Source organism: Callorhinchus milii, unplaced genomic scaffold (assembly GCF_018977255.1).
Source record: "Callorhinchus milii isolate IMCB2004 unplaced genomic scaffold, IMCB_Cmil_1.0 Scaffold6, whole genome shotgun sequence".
Lineage (NCBI taxonomy): Eukaryota > Metazoa > Chordata > Chondrichthyes > Chimaeriformes > Callorhinchidae > Callorhinchus > Callorhinchus milii.
In genome coordinates this window covers 11,247,786-11,263,953 of record NW_024704747.1, presented here as the reverse complement: position 1 = coordinate 11,263,953, position 16,168 = coordinate 11,247,786, and the positions used below count along the sequence as shown (strand labels likewise).

Below are 16,168 nucleotides of genomic sequence, written 5' to 3'. Positions count from 1 at the left end.
GACGGGGTCACTTGGGTGATTCTGGCAGTAGAGGGGGGAGGAGAGAGTACCAGTGATGTGGCAATGTGGCTACTGACAAATACTCCAAATTTGCCTCTCTGAGCCCAGCTCCTGTGCCATGGATTTGCTAAATGTGAACTCGTTGCTATAAAAGGAAATGCAATATCGGGGATCAGGAGCTGAGCGGAAGCAAACAGTTTAATAAGGAGGATGCTGGTGGCACAAATACGAAGGCAGCATCCATCATCTGCTGTTCATCTGATTAAAAGGTGCTGTCTGCTCACTGCTCTGGGTTCTGTGTGGGCAGAGCAAACTCATCCCATTCCCCAGGAGCAGTGCGGTGCTGGGGCGAGCATATGGACTGAAAGTGAGCTCATGCCTTTGCCTCCTCCATCCCCAGCACAACTCAGGAGCGCAAGACCGTTTAGGACTTTGAGATGATAAATGGGGAGTTGGGAAAGCTCTGTCCCAGTTGACAGCTTTGTGATGAGATGTTAAAATCAAGATCCCATCAACCTGTTCAGGACAGATGTTAAGGGCATTATTGTAAGACACGAGAGAGTTTCTCTCAGTTCCCTGGCTGAAAATATTCATTCACCTCTTGGTCTGTGGGACACTTACCTAAAAAATAGTGACTACACTTTACAGAAAACTCTGTGGAGTTGTTGCTCTATCAAATAGAAATAATTTTTTCTCTTTTTTCCCATCGTCATTATATTGATTCACTTTGTTTCCACGAACGTTTTTTCCTCCAGGCCCCGCACTGTCTTGTGCGGTGTCCCTCAGGGCTCTGTCCTCGGTCCCCTCCTCTTCACCCTCTATACGCTCCCCCTGTGGTGACATCATCTGCAGACATGGGGTTAACTTCCACATGTATGCGGATGACACCCAACTCTACCTTTCCTCCTCTACTCTCAACTCCACGACCACCGATGTCCTGACAGCTGCCTGTCCGACATCGAGTCCTGGACGAGAGACAACTTTCTTCAGCTCAATGTGCGCAAAACTGAGGCCCTCCTGATTGGCTCACGTCAGCGCCTCCGCACCTCAGGCGCTGACAGCCTCAGCATCCAAGGCTGCACTCTCCACCTCTCAAAGCCAGTCAGGAACCTCGGCGTTCTGTTCGACCCTGAGCTGTCCTTTCTTCCTCATATCCGCATCACCTCCGGAATGTCGCCAGACTACGGCACTACCTCACCCCTCACGCGGCTGAAACTCTGGTCCACGCCTTTTATCACCTCAAGGCTGGACTATAATAATAATAATAATAATCCTTGCATTTGATATAGCGCTTTTCACGTCGGGAGGACGTCCCAAAGCGCTTCACAGAATATACTGTAAAGTGAATTGACTGTATATTTGTGGGCGAACGCGGCAGCCAATTGCGCACAGCAATGTCCCACAAACAGTCATGGATTGAAAACGACCAATTTATTATTGTTTTTGGTTTTGGAGGGATTATTATTAGGCTCTGTGTGGAGTAAGGAAACTTGCCCAAGGTTTCGCCCTCTGCCTGGAATTGAACTCAGGTCTCTCGCTTGCAAAGCGAGTGCTCTAACCACTTAGCTACAGGACTCTCTCCTCGCCGGTCTTCCCGGCTCCTCCCTCCACACTGCAGGTCATTCAGAACTCTGCAGCTCGTGTACTGTCCCGCACCAGACACCGCGACCACATCACTCCCACCCTCGCTTGCCTCCACTGGCTCCCCATCCCCCAGAGGATTGATTTCAAGATCCTCACCTACAAGGCCATTCACGGCCTTGCTCCCTCCTACCTCTCCGACCTACTATCCCCCTACCTACCTGCCCGTACCCTCCGTTCCTCTGGCTCCGGTCTGCTCCACATCCCCCGCCCCAACCGCCCTATCATCGGTGGCCGGGCCTTCAGCCTCTCAGCCCCGAGGCTCTGGAACTCTATCCCCCAGTGCCTTCGCCGCTTCCTCCCTTTCCTCCTTCAAGGCCGGTCTCAAGACCTTTCTCTTTGACCGTGCCTTCAGCTCCCCTCTCGACTCTCTACCCCCTCCTTGCCCCCTCCCTTCCCTCCCCTCACCCTGACCATTTCCCCCCCTGCTCGGGTCCTGACCCAACTGTACAGTGCCTTGGGATGTCCTCCCGACATGAAAGGCGCTCTATAAATGGAATCTTGTTGTTGTTGTTGTTGAAGTGAATTTGAGCAGAAATGCAGTGAATGGACTGCTGAGGATACAACAGTGAAAGCAATAGACAGGCGTTTCTGCAACCAAAGACGTGACTCTTGCATGGTATGTTGCTTCCCTGGTGCCAGGTTTGAAGGTGGCACCAGGGAGGCAACAGGTGCAAAACATTCTACAGGGGGAAGGGGAACTTCCAGAAGTTGTGGTCCATGTTGAGATCCATGAAGTAGGGAAAAAAGGGCCTGAGAGGGAGAGTATCAGAAGCTAGGGAAAAACCTAAAGAGTAGGACTTCAAAGGTGGGATCTCTGGATTACTCCCAGTGACTCGTGCAAGTGAGTATCAAAACAGCAGGATCAAACACACAAATGCATGGCTGGAGAAATGGTTCAGAAGAGGGCTTCAGGTTCCTGCATCAATGGAATGTTCTGGGGCAGGTGGGGCCAACAAAGTGGATGGGTTACACCTGAACAGAGCTGGGACCAATGTCCTCGCAAAGAGGACTGTGCTGTGGGGAAGAGTTTAAACTAATTTGGAGAGGGAAAGGAATCAGGATGTAGCATCAGGGAGGAGAAACAAGTTACATTGTGGGCTGGGAGCGATGAATAGCAATGTACTAAGGAGTAATCCAGAAAAAGGAGGGATTATATGGGGAAAAATGCAGAGCAGACTCAGTTGGTCTTGGAGTGCATGTGCGTTGGTAGAAAAGGTTGATTTTAATATAGTTTGTAAGAGTAGAGAATAATTAATAGTGAATATGTATATCAAGACCCATATATGCATGATGGTAGTAAGCAAGGAAAGAAACTGTTAGTTGTAATTAGAAACTATTTTTCTAACATTTTAAGAATTTGCAAAATAAACCATCCTGGTTCTAAAAGGTCAATGGTTAGTCAGTTGTGATGGTGAGAGAAGGCATAGAACAGGCTTCAAAAGGGCACAATAAATCTGCATTCCATTAGGGCACCTAAGTAAAACTGCTCAGTATTCTGTGAACACATGATGATTACATTAAATATTTCTACCAAACAGAGACAGGTTCTGGCCTTGGAAGGGAGAAGCAAGATGTCATGTGTTGAAGAATAATGGGCAAGCTGCTTTGTCTCAAAAGGGTCTGCTTATCTAAAGGATGTGCAAGGGTTGAGTAAGTTGGGTATGTGCTAAGATGCTTGATTGGAGAAGGGGGGGCGGGAAGCATAACTATCCTGACTTTAGGCAAGTGAGGCAGCAGATCCAGCCAGACAAAGTGGGCAGCTGAACCATCGGAGAGAACGTGTGCTGAAACCATCGCAACTGACTGACTGCTCCAAAACTGGTAGTATACGTTCTGTTACTTGTAGTGGCAGTATTATTTTACTAGTTTTGTATGTGTTACTTTGATTAATAAATCTCTTTTACACCTTAATTGGATTGTTGGGTTATTATTTGAACCTCAGGATAGGAAATCCCAACAGCGTAAATGCACAGAGTGTGGCAAATAAGATGGGTGAGCAGCGGCTCAAGTTGCCACATGGGGTTATGATGTAGTGGCAATAACAAGAGACCTGGTTTAAACAAGGGCAGGAATGGGAGCTGAATATTCCTGGCTACATTGTATTCAGGAGGGATTGGGAAGGAAAAAAAAGAGGATTGGTGGCAATATTGATTAAAGATATGGTTACGGCCCTGGAAAGGGATGATGTGTTGGAGGGGTCCAAAAACAGAATCTATTTGTTTTTTGAGTTAAGGTGCACAAAAGGAGCTGTTGCTCTGTTAGGTGTATTCTATAGACAACCAAGCAGATAGATAAGCAAATCTGCAAGCAGATTTCAGAAAGTATGCAAAACCAGTAAGAGTAGTGATAATGGGGGACTTCAATTATTCTAACATAGAGTGGCAAAATAACAGTCTAAAGGATCTAGAATGAAATGGGGCAAGTGGAGTAGGTTTCAGTAGGAGAGCATCTGGACAACAGTGACCACAATATCACTAGCTTTAGAGTATTATGGAAAGGGACAAGGACCAATCAAAAGTGAAGGTACTCAACTGGAAGAGGGCTAATTTCAGTGAAATAAAAAGGGGCCCAGCCAAGGTGAACTGGAAAGAAAGATTGGCAGGTAAAATAGCTAACGAGCAATGGGAAGCCTTCAAGGAGGAGATAGTTCGGGGACAGACCAAATACATTCTCAGAAAGGTATGGCGTCCAGACCTCCCTGGGTGAGTAAGGAAATAAATAAAAAAGATAAAGGAGGCTTATGATAAACGTCAGGACCAAAATACAGAAGATAATCATGTAGAAAGTACAGAGGAGAACTAGAAAAGGAAATAAGAGGGACAAAGAGATTGTATGAAAAAAGATCCATAAGAAGAAACCCTAAGGTATTATAAACATACATAAAGAATAAAAGGTTAGTCAAAAGGTTTTAAGAGCTGTGAGACACTACCCTGCGTGGAGAGTGCTACATAAGTGCAAGTTGTTGTTGTTGTCGTCAAAGGTAGGATGGGACCAATTAGGGACTAAAGAGGAAATCTTCTTTGGAGGTAGAGGGCTGAGGTATTGAATGAGTCATCTGTCTTCACAAAAGATGAGGATGTAGCCAATGCCACAGTATCAGAGAGAGGGTAGAGAAATTGGATAAGATAAGAAGAAACAGAGAGGAGGTACTAAAAAGATTGACGGTGCTCAAGGTTGATAAGTCACTTGTTCTGGACGGGATGCATCCTGGGTTACTGAGAGAAGTAACAGTGGAAATAGCGGAGGCTCTGGCCACAATCTTTTAATCGTTCTTGGACACCGGGGTGTGCCAGAGGACTGAAGAGTTGCAAATGTTACTCCCTTGTACAAAAAGGGGCAGAAGGATAAATCCAGGAACTACAGGCCAGTCAGCCTAATGTCAATGGGGAAACGTCTAGAGACTATAATCCAGGACAAAATAAATTTTCACTTCGAAAAATATGGATTAATAAAGGACAGCCGACACGGATTTGTGAAAGGCAAATCGTGTCTAACAAACCTGATAGAGCTTTTTGATGAAGTAACAGAGAAGGTCAATGAAGGTAATGCTATAAAAGTTGATGTAGTTTATAGGATTTTCAAAAGGTGTTTGATGACGTACCACCATAAGAGACTTGTAAGCAAAATAGAAGCCTGCGGTATTAAATGGGACAGTGGCAGCATGAATACAGAACTGGCTGGGAGACAGAAAGCAGAGACTGGTGGTGAATGGTTGTTTTTTTGACTGGAGGGAAGTCTGCAGTGATGTCTCCCAAGGACATTGGGACCATGCTGTTTTTGATCTACATAAATGACCTGGACTTAGGTATAGGGAGTACAATTTCCAAGTTTACAGATGATACTAAGCTAGGAAAAGTAGTGAACGATGAGGATAGTAGCAGACTGGTGAAATGGGCAGACAACAACAACAACAAGATTGCATTTATAGAGCGCCTTTCACATCGGGAGGACGTCCCAGTTGGGTCGGGCCCTGAGAAGGGGAAAAAAGGTCAGGGTGAGGGAAGGGAGGGAGCGAGGAGGGGGTAGAGAGTCGAGAGGGGAGCTGAAGGCACGGTCAAAGAGAAAGGTCTTGAGACCGGCCTTGAAGGAGGAAAGGGAGGAAGCGGCGAAGGCACTGGGGGATGGAGTTCCAGAGCCTCGGGGCTGAGAGGCTGAAGGCCCGGCCACCGATGGTAGGGCGGTTGGGGCGGGGGACGTGGAACAGACCGGAGCCAGAGGAATGGAGGGTACGGGCAGGTAAGTAGGCGGATAGTAGGTCGGAGAGGTAGGAGGGAGCGAGGCCGTGAATGGCCTTGTAGGTGAGTATGAGGATCTTGAATTCGATCCTCTGGGGGATGGGGAGCCAGTGGAGGTGAGCGAGGGTGGGAGTGATGTGGTCGCGGTGTCTGGTGCGGGACAGTACACGAGCTGCAGAGTTCTGAATGACCTGCAGTTTGTGGAGGGAGGGCCGGGAAGGCCGGCGAGGAGAGAGTTCCCATAGTCCAGCCTTGAGGTGATAAAGGCGTGGACCAGAGTTTCAGCCGCGTGAGGGGTGAGGTAGTGCCGTAGTCTGGCGATGTTCCAGAGGTGATGGAAGGCGGTGCCAGTTGTGACCCGGATATGAGGGAGAAAGGACAGCTCAGTGTCGAACAGAACCCCGAGGTTCCTGACCGGCTTTGAGAGGTGGAGAGTGCAGCCTTGGATGCTGATGGTGTCAGCGCCTTAGGTGCAGAGGCGCTGACGTGAGCCAATCAGGAGGGCCTCAGTTTTGCGCACATTGAGCTGAAGAAAGTTGTCTCTCGTCCAGGACTCGATGTCGGACAGGCAGGCTGTCAGGACATCGGTGGTCGTGGAATTGAGGGTAGAGGAGGAAAGGTAGAGTTGGGTGTCATCTGCATACATGTTAACCCCATGTCTGCAGATGATGTCACCGAGCGGGAGCATATAGAGGGTGAAGAGGGGACCGAGGACAGAGCCCTGAGGGACACCGCACGAGACAGTGTGGGGGCTGGAGGAAAAGCCATTAGCGGAGACAAAATGAAGATGGTGGGAGAGGTAGGACCTAAACCACTCAAGGACAGGGCAAGTGTTGGAGGAGCATAGAGTGGTCGACCGTATCGAATGCGGCCGATAGGTCGAGGAGGACGCAGAGGCAGAGGGAGCCCTGGGCGCAGATGGTCAAGATGTCATTAGTGACCTTGACCAGGGCGGTTTCCGTGCTATGGGCAGCACGGAAATCCGACTGGAGGGGTTAAAAAAGTGAATGGGTGGAGAGGAAAGAGCGCAGCTGGGAGGCGACGGCTCTTTCGAGAACCTTGGACAGGAAGGGGAGGTTGGAGATGGGCCGGTAGCTTGATAGCTGCGACGCATCAAGGGAGGGTTTTTTCAGTGTGGGAGTGATGGTGGCAGTTTTGAGGGGAATGGGAACAGAGCCAGAGGAGAGGGACAGGTTAATGGTGTCTGTGAGAAGTGGGAAAGGAGATGGTGCTGGGAGATAAGGAGTGGAGTGGGGATGGGGTCCAGGGAGCAGGTGGTGGGTTTCAGGGATAGGATGAGTTTGGTGACAGAGGGTGGGGAAACGGGTTCGAAGGTGTGTAGGGGAGGATGGGTAGGAGTCGGAGTGTGGGAGGGAAGAGTGTGGGGGGTGGGTGGAAGTTGGAGAGGCAGTGACCGCGGAGCGGATTCCCTTGATTTTGGATTCAAGGAAATCCAGCATCTCCTCGCAGTGAAGGTTGGAGGAGATGACCTGCGCGGGGTGGCGGGGGGGACGGAGGAGTCGGGATGTGGTGGAGAACAGAAGCCTGGGGTTGTTCTTCGCCTCCAGGATTATCCTGGAGTAGAAGGACGACTTGGCCGAGGCTAGAGTGGAGCGGTAGATTTTGAGGAGGTCCAGCCAGATTTGCCGGTGGACCGTTAGGCCAGATTTGAGGCAGGTGCGTTCAGCGGCCCGCACCTGGCTCTTCAGTGAGCGGAGGTGGGTGGTGAACCAGGGGGAGGAGCGAGAGTAAGAGACAGTACGGGAGGTGATGGGGGCAAGAGTGTCGAGTGTGGAGGAGAGGGTGTTGTGGAGGAGGGTGAGAGCAGAAGAGGGGTCAGTGAGGGATGAAGGCCAGAGGGAGAGGAGTTCAGAGGACTCCAAGGCAGCGGTTAGGGATTGTGGGGGTAACTTCTTCCAGGGGCGGTAGAAGATGGTGGTGGGTCTGGTGGAGGTAGGGAGGGGGTGGAGGTGGTGAAGGAGATGAAGTGGTGATCGGAGACGGCCTTGTCGGTAATGGTGACATCCGAGACACTGAGGCCCCGGGTGATCACCAAATCGAGTGGGTGGCCGTGACTGTGAGTGGTGGAGTTGATGTGGAGGGAGAGGTTGAGTGAGGAGAGCAGGGAGGAGAAGTCCGAGGAGATGGAGCAGGAGGGGGTGAAGTGCAGGTTGAAGTCGCTCAGGATGATGAGACGATCAGAGCAGAGAGATGTTAGGAGGGTAGAAATGTCGGAGATGAAGGTGGGAGAGGTTTTAGGGGGCCGGTAGAGGAGAAGGATTTTGAGTGAGAGGAAGGAGGGGTGGGAGAGGGTGAGGTGCTCAAAAGAGGGGAAAGAGCCAGAGGAGTAGGGGGATAGGGCAAGTGGTGTCCTTGAGATAAGGGCTACACCACCGCCACGGCGGTTGGGGCGAGGGATGTGGTGGGAGGTGTAGCCGGGTGGTGTGGCCTCCGTGAGGGGGAAGGTGTCGCCTGGGGTGAGCCAGGTTTCTGTTAAGGCCATGATGTCAACGTTCTCATCAAGGATGAGATCGTTGATGACCAGGGCCTTGTTACAGAGGGAGCGGACGTTTTGTAGTCCGATGTGGAGGGAGCGGTTGACAGAAGGGTGTGTGGGGGGGGAGGGGGGTCCAGGTTGTGAGGCAGGGGTGGGGGAGATGGGGATGAGGGAGGAGAGGTTGGCTACCCGGGTCTGTGTCCGGGCTGGCGAGTGTGGTGGGGAATGGGGCAGTCGGTGTGGCTGCTGCTGGACAGCCAAGGCCGAGTGCCGCGGTGAGCCCGGCGGAGGATTCCCAGGCTGGAGCAGAGGGAGGTTGTGGGAGGGTCAAGTGGGGATAGAAGACGAGAGGGACGGAGAGAGAGGAGGAGAGAGCGGGAGAGATGCAGAGGGGGGAGGGTTTGGAGGGAGGGAGGGAGGGGATGAGGGGGCTCGGGTCAAAGCGGCAGCCATAATGTGCATGCGGGGACCGGGAGCGAGTGGTCAGGTGGACGACATTAACCCACAGGCTGGGGCTGGGACAGCCAACCTAACAGGACCATGGTGTTCCCTGATGCGAGCCCTGGGGTGGGCGCAGACGATTTTTTTTTCTTTTGCGCGCGCACACTGCTGAATTTAAACTATGATGTCAGCGGTTCCCCCGCTCCACCCTCCCCCCCCACCACTACCCCCAACACATGGCCGACAGGTGGCAGATGAAGTTTAATGTGGAGAAATGTGAACTGATGCATTTTGGGAGGAAGAATGAGGAGAGCAATATAAGCCGATGGTACAATCTTAAAGGGGGTGAAGGAACAGAGAGGCCTGGGGGTCATATACCTAAATATTTGAAGGTGGCAGGACAGGTAGATAAAGCTGTTAAAAAAGCACACGGGATACTAGGCTTTATAAATAGGGGCAGAGAATACAAAAGTCAGGAAGTTATGATGAACCTTTATAAAACACTGGTTAGTCCTCAGCCAGAGACTGTGTTCAGTTCTGGGCCCCACACTTTAGGAAGGATGTCAAGGCATTGGAGAGGGTGCAAAGGAGATTTACCAGGATGGTACCAGGGTTGATGGACTTGAGTTATGTGGAGAGGCGAGAGAAGCGAGGATTCTTCTCCTTGCAGCAGAGAAGTTTAAGAGGACATTTAATGAAAGTTTTCAGGATTATGAGGGGATTTGATAGTGAACAAGGAGAAAATATAAAAGAAACAGAGAGCAGGTGAGAAATATTTTCACACAGTGAGTTGTTCGGATCTGGAATGCAGTGCCTAAAGGGAGTGGAAGCTGATTCGTTAACAATTTTTAAGAGAGAAGTAGATCATTATTTGGGGAGGACAAGTTTTCAGGGCTATGGGGCGGGAGAGCGCGGGGGAGTGGGATTGATTTGGATAGCTCTTTTCAAAGAGCCAGCACAGACACGATGTGCCAAATGCCCTCCTTCCTTGCTGTATAATTCTATGATTCTATGAACTCAGTCTCATTCTAATCATCTAGCTCCAATCCATCAGTGGTGCCCTGTTGCCTGACCAGGAATGATAAGCTCCAGGGTCACATGTTAGACACAGAAAGTTTTGACTGTGCGTGTTCTCATTGTTCATTATAAATCCCACTCTCTGCCCATATCACTGACAATCCTCTGCCGATTGATACCGACTCTGCTGCGAATCATTGATAAGCCTTGATATCAAATATCAAATGCAAGGATTATTATCATAATGCAAATTGGCGACAGTCTGAACCTTCTATTAGGATTGCTCTGTGACTGAACTGTTTAAATAATAATAATCCTTGGATTTCATACAGCGCCTTATCACGTCTTTGAGACGTCTCAAAGTGCTTCACAAAATATACTGAAAAGTGAATTGATCTTCACTCAAAGTCAAAGTATCTCTTTGATTAATCCTATAAAACGTAAGATTTATCTTTGCAAGACTGATAATCACAGTATTGGGAACATAAAAACATAAGAAATGCTAGACAAAAAGACCAAGGTGCATGTAGTTCGCCTTCCACCTTCCTGGTGGTTGCATGCACATATGTCCTGAACTACCTATGTACCATCAATGGGATGGCCTCCTTCTGTGCTGTTTAATTCTATGGTACAGCGCGTCACAGCTCACAGTTACAACTGCACTCTCTCTGATCAATTCCCATTTGTATACACACACACTCCCTCACGCGCTCTCACTCTCATGCGCTCACACACTTTCACTCACACACACACAGTCTCACACACACAAAAGTGCCAGTATCAGAGCCTCCAACAATAATCCTTGCACTTGAGATAGTGCTTTTCACGCCACCGGGAAGAAGTCTTATAGGCAAGTATAGTGACTGTGTATTTTGTTCCTGCTTGTGTATTGTGACTTAAAAAAGTCAGCGCTTTAGTGGCAGCGCTTTCAGCCATTGTGCCCCGAAACTCTTTCTCTATCCACTGCCTTACCCGCCCCTTGCACACCTTCAGTTAGTGCCTGAAGACTTTCCTCTTCAACCGTGTCTATGGTCACCTTCCCCGGCTCGGCATTGTGTTCAATCACTGTCAAGCGTTCTGGGACGCTACCCTACTGAAGGCCGCTATACAAATGCAAGTTGTTGTTGTGTGTGAGGTGTGCTTATGTGTGGGGTGTGTGTATAAAGGGAGGGGCTGTCTGTATGTGTTTGGGTGGAGTAGGTGTGTACGCCTGTCTGCGCAGTGGGCGGGTGTGCATGTGTGCTCAGCTGGGGGCCATCGGTCATGCATGTCTACGTGTGAGGTGTGGTGTGCTTATGTGCGATAAATTTGTTGCGAGTGTGTGGGACGTGCGAGTGTGTGGAGTGGGCGTGAGATTGGTGTGTGTGTGCATATGCATGAGTATGACATGTGTGCGAGTGGGGATGGGGCTACTATTTGCATTGATTCTCAGCAAAGACACGGACTCTGCAAAGGAAGTTTTCAAACAGTTATGGGCTTGTTGGCTCAGGAAACCTCACACCTCATCAGCTACAACTCAAGAGCCATTGAAGCACATTGAAGCTGCCAGACTCCAGGCTCACAGGCTAGGCGGCCTCTGAGGATTCCAATGATGAGGCTGGGAATGGGATTAGCACTCGGGTTATTACCCTCAAATAGCCGGCACTTTGTTCCTTCGCAGGTCAGGCTCTGAAGAGATGGCTGCTGCACACACCAGTGCTGATGATGACAATAAATTAGACCTTTGGGCCACCTTCCACACCGCTGCCCTGAGGTCATTGTGCAATCATCTTTCATTTTCCAAATAGTCTCATTGACACAGTAAATCCAGGAAAGTGTTTTTAGATGTTTTTATGACATGATGCTGCGTCAAATGTAAAGGTTATTAAGGTTGTCTGTGTGGGATTGCTGCCAGTATCACCACTGCTTGCCCCCGGGGTAGCTGGTTGCTATTTCTGTTACAGCACAATGACCTGGAGCACACAGTGTCTGATTGTTCAATGGCTGTACTCATTGACCCACACATGGCCCATTCACCATGCTATCTGTCAGCCAAAAAGCATCATTTTACACTGTACAAGTTAGAGAACATCCAATCGAATGCACACTGTACATACATTCAGGTACAAACACTCCAGCTCCTTGGGATGTCCTCCCGACGTGAAAGGCGCTATACAAATGTAATCTTGTTGTTGTTAAAGGTACACACACATACCAGAACACACACATGCATTCATGAACATATGCGTACAAGAACACCCAGATATACACAAACATACACACCGGAGAGACTGGGAAGTTTTCAGTTAGAATAAAGCATGTTGAGGGTGATCTGGTATCTTTATAATGATGAGTTTTGGTAGAGTCAGTTGGGAGAAATTATTTCCATTGTTTGGCAGTCAGTGATTAGAGGGCATCAATTTAAGACAACGTCCACCTAAACTGGTAGATGGGATCAGTTTAATGTCTCATCTGAAAGACGGCACCTCTCACAATACAGCACTCCCCCACAACTGACATGGAGCGTCAGCATATGAATTTCAATTCACAATGTGAGGCTTGAACCCACAACCTTCTGACTCCGAGGTGAGAGTGCTGAGTAACTGAGCCAATAAATCACTTATTTCAAGACGACAACAATTACAGAAACTTGCCACACCAATAGTTTGTCTCACTGGCCTGCAGCAGCAAGGCTTTACTCCCCTCACTGTCAAACTCCTGTAAAGAGACAACTCAATTTGCCCAGGCCTCCACCTCCCCACTTACCACCATGTTGTAGGCTTCTGGGACGTCAGTTTCAAATTGGAACTGGCCACCCTGGTAATAACCCTCATCTGTGGAAAGATCAGATCACACAACAGTGTTACACAGCAAAAGAGATGAGAGATCACACAAACAGTTATCTCCCAGCTAAGAAATCGCTGACTGGCAGCCACAGATATGACGGCCTATTTAGGGTTAACCTGGTGCTGGGAGTTGTAGATTAGTCTATTAGCCCAGTGCTGGAGATGTATAATCTATTAGCCCAGTGCTGGGAGTGTACACCAGCCTGACAGACACAATCTCTGTGACAGACTTTCTTTCTCTCATGTCCATAGTTAATGTCTTCTGCAGATAATCTGAACACCAAAGAGTCAACTGTCAGACAGAAACAGAAGAGACGGGGGTGTCTAACAGTGAGTTGCCATGTGGAGAGTAAACGCTCTCTGCTCTTTCCTCAGCACAGCAAACGCTGACACTGAGGCCTCCAGATGCCCTCTCAATGATATAATGCTTACAGATAGTATTTGAGCTGCCAGTGAGTCAAGACTACATCAAAAAGTGCTCTCATTTCCCATGGGAATCTAAAGTCACCTGGATTCAGGGTGAAGTCCTGTAGCTCAGTGGTTAGAGCACTCGCCTTGCAAGCGAGAGGACCTGGGATCGATTCCCGTCAGGGCAAAACCTTAAGCAAGTTTCATTGCTCCACGCGCCTCTGTTTACCTAGCAGAAAATAGGAACCCGGTTGTTAGTCGATTGGTGGATCACTTTCCATGGGTAATAATTCCTTCAAAAAAATAATAGTAATAATTATAATTTGGTCACTCAATCCACGACTATTTGTAGGACTATGTGCAATTGGCTGCCACATTTCTCCTATAAAATATACAGTCAATTCACTTTACAGTATATTCTGTGAAGCACTTTGAGACGTCTTGAAGACGTGATAAGGCACTACATCAAATACAAGGATTATTATATTATTATCAACCTGAGTCATTGTGTCCAGCTCCCTCCACCTGCCCCCAAATATAATAATTCTTGCATTTGATATAGCGCTTTTCACGTCTTCTAGACGTCTCAAAGTGCTTCACAGAATAGACTGTAAAGTGAATTGACTGTATATTTGTGGGCGAACGCGGCAGCCAATTGCGCACAGCAATGTCCCACAAACAGTCGTGGATTGAAAATGACCAATTTATTATTGTTTTTGTTTTGGAGGGATTATTATTAGGCGTGTGGAGTAAGGAAACTTGCCCAAGGTTTCGCCCTGCCTTTGATTGAACCCTGGTGTCTCCCTTGCAAGGCGAGTACTCTAACCACTGAGCTACAGGACTCCACGGTCCAAATATGAATATATCCAATCCGTCTCACCCGTCACTACAGCCCAATGTAAAGTGACCTCTGTCCCCAAAGTGTGGTTGAAAATGTGTCATCTTCTGTGCTTTCAGCTTTGTGCCTTTGTCTTAAACTGGACTAAAAATAAGAGGGAATGGGCGAGTAGGAGACTCTGGGAAGGTGTTCCAGAGAGTGGCGGGGGTCGGGCATAAATGCCTGAAAGCTGATGGTGGGACGATTGAGTCAGGCAGGAGGCATGAAGCAGGCTGGTGTGTGCTAAGGGAAATTGTGGGGCTAGGCCATGGAAGGCGAGGATCTTGAATTGATTGTTGGGGGATCCTCACTCACTTCCAGCAGGTGTGTGTTTGGTTAGCAAGGCCTCCCCAACACTGCACTGTGAGTCTCTGCTCACTGTCCCCGGCTGAGAGCAGCTAATCTCAGTAACTGGGATGTGTTTTGGGGGAAAATACGTCAATGCAGTAATTGAGTCAGTGCTGGACCGAGTGATATCACTCTGGGGTAATCATGTGAGGATGAGCTGACAGATTTGCCAAAGGGACTGAGGCCAAAAACGCCTGGAACGATGTAGCTCAATCTCTGTATTCCTTTGTGAGGCAGAGGCAGAGGCTGGGAATGTGACTGTAAATAGCATGCTGAGCTCTCAGCTGGCTTGGCTCACTGCAATCTCATTTCACGCAGTAACATCTGCGTTTAACCATGGTGTCTGCATTTGCAGAGACAAGGCGGGTCAGCTTCATAGGATCTGCAGTGCTGCAGAGCCAGAGATTTGTACAGTCTCTAACGGACTGACTAGATCCCTGGTTCACCCCACCCCAACCAACCCCCCCGGACCAACCAAACACCCCCCACAAACTAACCGATCACCCAAAAAGTAACCGACCCCCACAAACCAACCGACAACCCCACAAACCAGTTGACAACCCCACAGACCAACCGACTGCCCCAAAGAACAACCGACTGCCCCCACAGACCAACTGACCCCCTCAAAAACCAACCGACCCCTCCGCAAAGCAACTGACCCCTCCGCAAACCAACCGATCCCTCCACAAACCAACCGACAACCCCACAAACCAACCGACGACCTAACAAACCAACCGACAACCCTACAAAGCAACCGACACCCCAAAGAACAACCGACTGCCCCCACAGACCAACTGACCCCCTCAAAAACCAACCCCCCCGCAAACCAACCGACCCCTCCGCAAACCAACCGACCCCCCACAAAACAGAAACAGACGTTTTCTTCACATTTTAGAACGTGCAAATTTTGGACGATATTTCAATTAAATCAAAGTCACTTTTCGTACATTTTTATAAATCCTGATAGTTGGGTGCAAAGATCAGGGCTGAATTTGGTCACTATTTGCTTTGTGCAACTGGCTGCTGAGTTTAACTCTCAAAATACAGTCAATCCAATTTACAGTATATTCCTTGAAGCGCTTTGAGACATCTCAACGACAATTTTTCCATAGAATCCACTAAAAACACCTTCCGCTAAAAATCTACAAAAATGTTTCCTTGGCCCCAGGCCTCTCCTGTTGTTTACTTGAGCGTGTTACTGTGGACAGAACAGCTGCAGCTGCGCATACGAAATGGGCTTCGCTCATACCGAGGCCCTGTTGCTGAGATTGTTGGTGTCTCTCTCTCCTTGTTGTATCTTTGTTTTTGAGTGTGTCTGTGTGAGCGTCTGTGTCTATGAGTTTATGTGTATCTCTCTCTGTCTATGAGTATGTTTGTGTGCGAGTGTGTCTGTGTGCAGTCGCGGCAGTCAGGATGATGATGAGCTTGGTGAGCAATGCTGGTGTTTGGCAGATTTCCAGGCCTTTCAACATAACGTGAGGTGGAAATGGACCATTCGGCCTTTGAGCCTGCACTAGTGTGTGTCCCCCCCGCTCTGTGGGCCACCCAGTCTTTGTTAAAGAAAGCATTAACAATTTTTTTTGCAGCAATCTAATATGTGTCATTTCTTCATGTTTAGTTTTTATCAATAAAAGTGAAAAAATGTAAGTTGCCAGTAAAATGTACCTCAATAGCATCAACCAACTCCTGCAAATTTGTGTCAAATGTCCCCGCAAGTTTTGTCAAATATTTCTGCAATTTTCTATTAGCTCTGGTGATCAAATGCAAGGATTAGTATTATAATTATTTGAAACATCTCTAAAATTTGCATGATATAAAATGCTTAAAAACAAGTCTGCCTGGAGCAGTGGTGACAACCGTTTTGGTCAGCAAAACA

At 48.6% G+C, this 16,168-nt stretch overlaps 1 protein-coding gene across 7 annotated transcripts in view; it reads right to left on the bottom strand.

Moving 5' to 3' along the window:
• ube2f (ubiquitin-conjugating enzyme E2F (putative)) overlaps window positions 1–16,168 on the bottom strand; it is a 136,050-nt gene that overhangs the window by 88,731 nt on the left and 31,151 nt on the right. For all 7 annotated transcript variants that reach the window (XM_042336385.1, XM_042336386.1, XM_042336382.1 and 4 more), the window contains one exon: window positions 12,580–12,647. In XM_042336385.1, coding sequence (XP_042192319.1) covers window positions 12,580–12,647 — 68 coding nt within the window. The remainder of the gene's footprint in view (window positions 1–12,579; window positions 12,648–16,168) is intronic.